At 24.4% G+C, this 7,168-nt stretch overlaps 3 protein-coding genes across 3 annotated transcripts in view, besides 17 other annotated features; 1 reads left to right on the forward strand and 2 right to left on the reverse strand.

Annotated features, from left to right (window-relative positions):
- Positions 1 to 89: part of a microsatellite that runs on past the window's edge.
- Positions 1 to 150: part of a microsatellite that runs on past the window's edge.
- Positions 151 to 715: 565 nt separating this feature from the next.
- Positions 716 to 3,208, reverse strand: EDI_172350 (uncharacterized protein; the record flags this gene model as incomplete). Its single annotated transcript, XM_001738027.1, has 1 exon — positions 716 to 3,208. The coding sequence occupies one exon, from the start codon at positions 3,206 to 3,208 to the stop codon at positions 716 to 718; it is 2,493 nt and encodes an 830-aa protein (XP_001738079.1).
- Positions 2,479 to 2,508: a sequence feature (AT_rich).
- Positions 2,870 to 2,890: a sequence feature (AT_rich).
- Positions 3,209 to 3,219: 11 nt separating the features above from the next.
- Positions 3,220 to 3,247: a sequence feature (AT_rich).
- Positions 3,248 to 3,523: 276 nt separating this feature from the next.
- Positions 3,524 to 3,601: a sequence feature (AT_rich).
- A 15-nt stretch (positions 3,602 to 3,616) lies between these two features.
- On the reverse strand, positions 3,617 to 4,567 carry EDI_172360 (60S acidic ribosomal protein P0, putative; the record flags this gene model as incomplete). The annotated part of the gene is made up of 1 exon (XM_001738028.1): positions 3,617 to 4,567. The coding sequence occupies one exon, from the start codon at positions 4,565 to 4,567 to the stop codon at positions 3,617 to 3,619; it is 951 nt and encodes a 316-aa protein (XP_001738080.1).
- Positions 3,645 to 3,697: a microsatellite.
- Positions 3,709 to 3,738: a microsatellite.
- Positions 4,568 to 4,931: 364 nt separating the features above from the next.
- Positions 4,932 to 4,959: a sequence feature (AT_rich).
- Positions 4,960 to 5,312: 353 nt separating this feature from the next.
- Positions 5,313 to 5,388: a sequence feature (AT_rich).
- Positions 5,389 to 5,403: 15 nt separating this feature from the next.
- Positions 5,404 to 5,575: a microsatellite.
- Positions 5,576 to 5,840: 265 nt separating this feature from the next.
- Positions 5,841 to 5,978: a sequence feature (AT_rich).
- A 145-nt stretch (positions 5,979 to 6,123) lies between these two features.
- Positions 6,124 to 6,158: a sequence feature (AT_rich).
- Positions 6,159 to 6,260: 102 nt separating this feature from the next.
- Positions 6,261 to 6,283: a sequence feature (AT_rich).
- Positions 6,284 to 6,372: 89 nt separating this feature from the next.
- Positions 6,373 to 6,414: a sequence feature (AT_rich).
- A 146-nt stretch (positions 6,415 to 6,560) lies between these two features.
- Positions 6,561 to 6,624: a sequence feature (AT_rich).
- A 58-nt stretch (positions 6,625 to 6,682) lies between these two features.
- EDI_172370 (multidrug resistance protein, putative) overlaps positions 6,683 to 7,168 on the forward strand; it is a gene marked incomplete at both ends in the record, with an annotated part of 1,464 nt that continues 978 nt past the window's right edge. Inside the window, 3 exons of the mRNA XM_001738029.1 lie at positions 6,683 to 6,712; positions 6,794 to 6,857; positions 6,891 to 6,900. Of these exons, the coding sequence (XP_001738081.1) occupies positions 6,683 to 6,712; positions 6,794 to 6,857; positions 6,891 to 6,900 (104 nt within the window). The remainder of the gene's footprint in view (positions 6,713 to 6,793; positions 6,858 to 6,890; positions 6,901 to 7,168) is intronic.
- Positions 6,747 to 6,787: a sequence feature (AT_rich).

The raw sequence follows: 7,168 nt of genomic DNA on the forward strand, positions 1-7,168 counted from the left end.
AGAAAGAAATAAAAGAATAAATAGAAATGAAGAAATAAAAGAATATAAAAGAGATAATATATAAATTAATAATAAAGAAATAACATAAAACAGAATATCTAATGAAGAAAAACAATAAAAATAAAATCATCATAAACAATATAAATTAAATAGTATTTAATTTACAATCAAATATATTTGAATTATTAAATGAACTAATTGCTATTTTTTATTTATTTTATGCACACATTATTTAATTATTGTTTTATACTATTATCATATTCCTTTCATTTCTTATAATATATTATTATTTGAGTATTATTTCATATTTAATGAGACCGAAATCAACTAAATAATGTCATAAATATTCTTATCTAATCAGTAACTTCTTTCTATACACTATTTATAAATAAAATTCACAATCTCATAAATTGCCTATTTAAGAGACTAGTGGTTTAATTCTTAGTTTTGTTTGTTTAACGCATAATAATAATAATAACTAGAAATTCCAACTCTCTTTCATTTACTCTTTGGTTTAGTACTATTTCGTCTGAAGTTCTTTTACATTATATTAGTAATATCAAATCAATATTTTTGTTTGATATTTAAGAGCGTTTAACTCAGATTATAATTTAATTTTTTGAAGAAATGAATGTTAAAAAACAACAAGACATTAAACTAAGCAACAATGAAAAAAGTTAAAAAAAATCAATCTTAGACTTATAAAAATAATTGTTTAAGCAACTTGAAAAGAAATAACAGTCTGTGTGAAAGGAATTAAAGCGTTTCTTGAATGAGAATGAAATGTTTGAACTAGTTCAGTGGCTTTGTCAACAGGAATATGAAGAGAATTTGAGAGTTTAGAAGAGAGTTGAATTAATTGCTCTGGAGTAGTAATTCCATTTAACAATACCTTTAATAAAGAAATGTATGATTTTCCTTTCAGTACTAAATTAAAAACAAATTCTATAGTATCTACACCAAGCGGAATACAGCAAGCTATTGACTCTAATCCAAAAGATGCTACTTCACTATCTCTTTTAAGACCTTCTAATAACACAGGGACAACAGCATTAAGTAAAGTATCTTTAATAATATCAATGTGATCTGAACATGAATTAAATTCTTTCTTTATGAAACTAAAAACACAGTCATGAAGTTCTATTGAAGAGCTTAGAGTAATTGGAACGATAACATATTTAAAGATAGTTTCAATAATAATTTTACTATTTCTAAGCTCAATCAATTGACAACAACATTCAAGAAGACTTGGTGTTATTAGTGTTACTGGAATCTTTGTTGTTGAAGGGAAAATTACTTCAATAAGGATAACTCTAATATCATTTGATATAACCTTCTTACTAAAGAACGTTAATAAAAGAGATAATGCTGGTTTACATAAGTCAATAATTTGTGTATCTTCAGAAGCACTTTTAATAATCAATAAATATAATTCTCTCATTAACAATACTATTTGAGGAAATAATGGAAATGCAATATTTTTACATTGAGCAAGAAAATGTGTTAATGAAATTAAATGAGGAAGAATCATTTGAATTGCATATGGAGTTACTCCATTATTAAAATAAGGGATTGATTCTTTAAATTTAACAAAACTATTTTCAATAATCATTCCAACATAATCATAATACATTTGTTCTGTTTGAGAAAATGACTGTGAAACAACTCCAAGTGCATCATAAAATCCTCCTCTTAAAGTGTTTGGTAATTTTTCTCCTGACGTACATCCTTTATAAATTTCATCAATACATTTAATATTATTTATAATTGCTTCTGAACATGAATAACAGACTTTTACTAATGTACCAACAGCAGTACGTTCAATAACAAACCGTGGGTCATTTACAAATTCAAATATCTTATGAAGAACAACTCCTAAAATTTCACTTTTATGACAAAGAAATCGAGGAAATTTTGAAATTAAAGCCATTACTAGTTGTGCAATTAATTCTTGTGTATTTGATTCTGTTTGTTCTCCAAAAAGAGTTAATAAAAACGTCAACGACCGTGTAAAAATAATAGATTCAGTCTTATAAACAACTTTTCCTGAAATACCAATAATTGCCCAAATTGTTTTGATTAATTTTAATTCATCTAACCCATCTGCAGTAGATGATGATATTAGGTGGTCTATTAATTCTTCAGTAATTCCTGATTCACATAGTACAACTAATGTACGAATGAACTGGTCATAGTCAACTCCACCAGCTTCAACGTTTTCAATAAACCCATCGTCTTTATTAATAAATAATGTGTTTGGGGGTTGAGGAATTTCATTTAATATAATCTCGAGAATACGAATATGATAAGAGTGAATAGTCATTGGAGTGGCTTTACAATATCTTCTCAAATATTTCATACAATATTTACTTGATGAACACTTCATCATTAGCTCAAAAAGTTGTGAAGGTGGATCTGTTTCAGGAAGAATTTCATTAAGACATAATGCTAATTCATTAGATGGTTTAAGAGAAAATGTAATTTTATTAATAAATTGATTTAAAATATCAACTTTAGATTGTGGGTTACTTTGAATGATATTGTGAAATGTTTCTGCTAATATTACTAATAATTCTTCTTGGTATTGTTGAATATAATTTAAACAATTCATTGCAACAACTCCACTAGTTTGTGGATTAACAAATGAAATTGTTTTTTCTATTGTTTTAAGAGCAAGTAAAGTTAAATCAGACAAATGACTTACAGAGTACTGAACACATAACAACGCATCAGAGTTTGAAAAATTAATTGATTGATCAAAGAATTCAATAATAGTCTTTAGTTTTATGAATGCAATAGACTCATCATATTGAAGTAGTGTTTTTATAGAAGACTTATCCTCTAACACTATAGAAGATGAGACATAGAGATTAATTAATTTATTATATAACAATGGATTAGTTTGTACTCCAATTAATGAGTGCCAATGTTTAATTGATAAATGTATTTTCTGTTTAAGTTCTTCTGGATAATACATGTATTCTGGAGATTTAATTGTTGATTCAAAGATATTAAGTGCAAAAAGGTGTGTCAAATCTGATGACGATTGACTTATTATATCATTAACTGATTGTATTGAATGTTTATTTGAAGCAAACTTAGAAAGAATTCTTTGTGATGTATTAATTTGGTCAATATCATTTGATCTCGACATTTCAACAAGTTGATCAATGTAATGAACATCTAACGGAAGAGTAATTTCCTTCATAACTTTTTCAGTTTTTTATTTTATTTTTTAATTTTTATTGTTCATTTGTTTTATCAATAACCTTCTGAATTATTATAAAGAAAGAGTTTATGTTGTTGATCTTTGAGTAAGCACTAACTCAGTTTATCAATTTCATAGCCATATCTTTTAATTTTGTTTTTATCATCAAAAATAATTATTAAGTACTTTTTTTATTCTTTAACTTTTTTACAAACATTTGAAAAACTTTTATTTCGACATCAGATGTGAATACAACATAAATGATTTATATACTCCTTTCTATTATTTTCATTAATAACACACTATTCATAAATCTAAAATAAATAAAATGTTTTTTAAAAATTTCTTTTTATACTCTTTGTTTTTATTAAATAAAATATTAATGATAAATATCTTCCAAAAACTTGCTTAGAACAAATCACCAAATCCTCCAAAATCTTCTTCTTCCTCTTCTTCTTTAGCAGCTGGGGCTTCTTCTTTCTTTTCTTCAGTCTTAGTTTCAGTAGCAACAGCAGTAGCAGCAGCGGCAGTCATGTTGTTGAAGATCTTTTCAGCCAATGGGAATACAACACCACTCTCTTTTGAGAATCCAAGGAGAGCTTGGAATGCATTGAGCATAATGTGTGGGCAGGCTGCTTCGGTTGGGAGATTAGCGGCAAGTGAAATAGCAGTAGCAGCTTGAACACCTTCTTGGAATTTCTTGACAATGTCAGATTCAGTTAAGTCAAGAGCCTTAGCATCATAAACAATACCATTATCATAAACTACATCAATGACAGCTCCATATTTGAATGGATTAATCTTTAATTTTTGAAGAAGAACAGCTTGTGATACTCCAACTTTTTCTCCTTCTTTAATTAAAAGAGTTTCTGAAGTAATTTCAATTTGACCTTTAGTAATCTTTGATGCAATATTCAATGCTTGGACAAAGTTAGTTTGAGTTGGGTCAAGTCCTGTATCACCAGCTGGTACAATAACATCATTTGGTGCAATAACTCCAGCTTTAGCTGGTGATGGTGCTTTAAGTTCAGTAAGTTTAGCCTTTAATTGATAAAGATCACCTTTAGTGAAAATGAATCCAACATTACCTTTAATGTGTGGAAGAAGTTCTTCGAGTTCTGGTTGAGTTTCTGCTTGGTTCTTGATGGCTTTTCTAATAAGAGTATTCTTTCCCATAACAAATTCACAAGTTCCTCTTAATTCTTTTCTGATAGTTTGGAATTGAGATGATCCGACATTATCACATTTAACAACAACAACTTGTTTGTACTCTTCTAAGAGTTTTTTCATCTTGGCAAGATATGCTTCTTTCTTAGCTTTCTTTTGTTCTTTACTTAAACCAGCTTTGTGTAAAGCCATAGCCGCAATAACAAGTGTTTCAGGGTTTCTTTTCTTGGATCTCAGGGTTTTTCTTTTTCTTATTTCTTTAGTTCTTTTTACTATTATTATTGTCTTTTTTCTTTATTGAATAACATAAAATATTTCTATTCAATTTGTGTTTTTTATTTTATTATGATATTTCTCTGTTCAATACATTATTATTGATTGTTGATTTATACAAAAATTCACAAAATGAATAACTGATATGTGTTTCATTGTGTGCTCTTTCATCTTTTTGTTTATTTCATTAGTCATCTTTTTTTTTATAACTATAACTTTCTATCATCTGTGAGATATACAACCAAAAATAAAAACAAGATGGTAATGCGAAGTATTTCTCATGTATAAAACATTTTATAATAATTAATTTTGTATGTTGAGTTATGTAAATAAGTTTATGTAGTTGGTACATTCAAATATTAATTTAAAAAAAGCACTGTTAAATTTGTTATATTTAATTCTATAAAACGAACATTGAAATCATATAATGAAGATACAACCATTTTATGTATTTCATTAAAACAATCTATTTTTTTACGAACTAAAAATACCAAAGTCATTACTACGTGTTTGTATGGGCTTATTAATATTTTATTGAATAGATAAGTTATTTTCTAAGATGATAAACTTATGGTAAATTGGTTATTTTTTTATTCAAGACTTGAATTAGTTCACTAACAAAATGTTGGTAAGTATTTATTACTTTGTGATTTCATTGTTTAACAATAAAAAAATATTAATACTTTAATAATTTATTGATTTATTTATGTTTTTCAAAAAATTGTAGAATTTTAAAATATGATGAATTACAAAAGTTATCTATTATTTTTATCTTACTGAATATTTATATTATTCTTCCCATTTTTATTGTATTCTGGAATTATTTCTTATTATTTTTATTAACACTATTGTTTCTGTATATTTTATAGGTCTTTTTACAATTAATGTTTTTGAAATTTACTGTCATTTAATTTGATTATTTTTATTGAATATTTGTTTCATAGACGTTTTAGTTCAGTATTATTGTTTTGGTTCTTCTTTCATGAGGGTTATGAGGTTAGGTATAATAAATTACAATTAACAAGCACTAATTCTAAAATTTATCTTCTTCTGTTATTTTTTACTTCTTTTGTTTTAATTAATCACAAAACTCAGACTTAAAAATTCTAAAAGTTAGAAGAGTTATTTTATAAAAGTTACCAAAAAACAATGGAATGTATCAGAAAAGAGTTAAAAAATAATGAGATTACACTAATTTATTTTTATTAAATATCAATATAATAATAATTTAATCAATATTTCACATTTATTTAATCTGTTAATTATTTTATTTTCCTTATCATTTTCTTTTTTTTTCAGATCATATTTAAATTTTAAATTTTATTTTAATCAAGGTTTTCTTTTATCAAATCTTTCATTTGATAATTATCATTAACTATTAATTTTTATTTCACATTATTCTAAAATTGATTGATAATATGAGGTTAAGTATGTGGTTGACTATTATTTATTTTCTAATATACTTAGTTCATTACATTAAATATAATTACATTATTATAAGATAATAATTGATTATGACAAAATCATTACTGAATTTAACTAATAACAATATTTCCTTTTTAATCAAAAGAAATTTTCTATTAAGTGATTAATAATTATTCGTTGCCTTTTGTTAATATTTTATATATTAAATTTGAATGAGCTTTTAAATAAATCCTATTGATAATAATCAATAATAAGTTTTCAGAAAAGAAAAAGAAATAATTATGCTATCGTTTCTTAAGATATTTTTTGTTATATATAAAGTAATAATAAAACAATTATTTGATTTGAAATACCAAGAAAAAACAAGTTAATTTATTATATCTATTTCTTATCTTCTTTTCAAGTCATTATTATTTCTATTAAATAGAATAAACTAACATTCATTATTTAGTTATTATCTTTATGTCTTATTCTCACTTTACTTCAGTAAATATTAATCAATAATACAATATTAACATAATACTTTGATATAATTTTTTAAACAATTTTATGTTTGGTTTTCTAATAATCACTTATTTTGGTTATTAGAAGCCATTTGATTTAATCAAAATGACTAAAAGTATTTCTTCTATGTCAATGGTTTGTACTAAATTTAAGTGATATATACAACAAGATAATAATATATTAAAAAAGTAAATTATTGTATTTATATAAGTTAAGGTAATTGAAATAACAAAAATAAAATGGTTACTTAGTTTTTATAAATTAATTTTTGGTGCATTAGGTTAATAATAACTTAGTTTATGTTGTGTATTAGAGAAAGAAATGTGTTTAATTTTCTTATGGAGATATGGAAGTAACAAATTGTTAAAGAAACATTACTAAAAAAAACTGAACATAAATAAAATAGTATTATAGACTAAATAAAGTGATTTATTCATTTTGTTTTATTCTGTTTCCTTACTAATTTAAAATACTTTCTTGTTTCTTTTTTTTTTTGAGTCGAAATAACGCAATTTTGTGTAATCAGTTAATTATTTTAATTAAAGTCAAAGAAATAAATTGTTACCTTATAGTTATTTCATTAAATCAATA

This window comes from Entamoeba dispar, genomic scaffold (assembly GCF_000209125.1).
Source record: "Entamoeba dispar SAW760 scf_1105229461063 genomic scaffold, whole genome shotgun sequence".
NCBI lineage: Eukaryota > Evosea > Mastigamoebida > Endamoebidae > Entamoeba > Entamoeba dispar.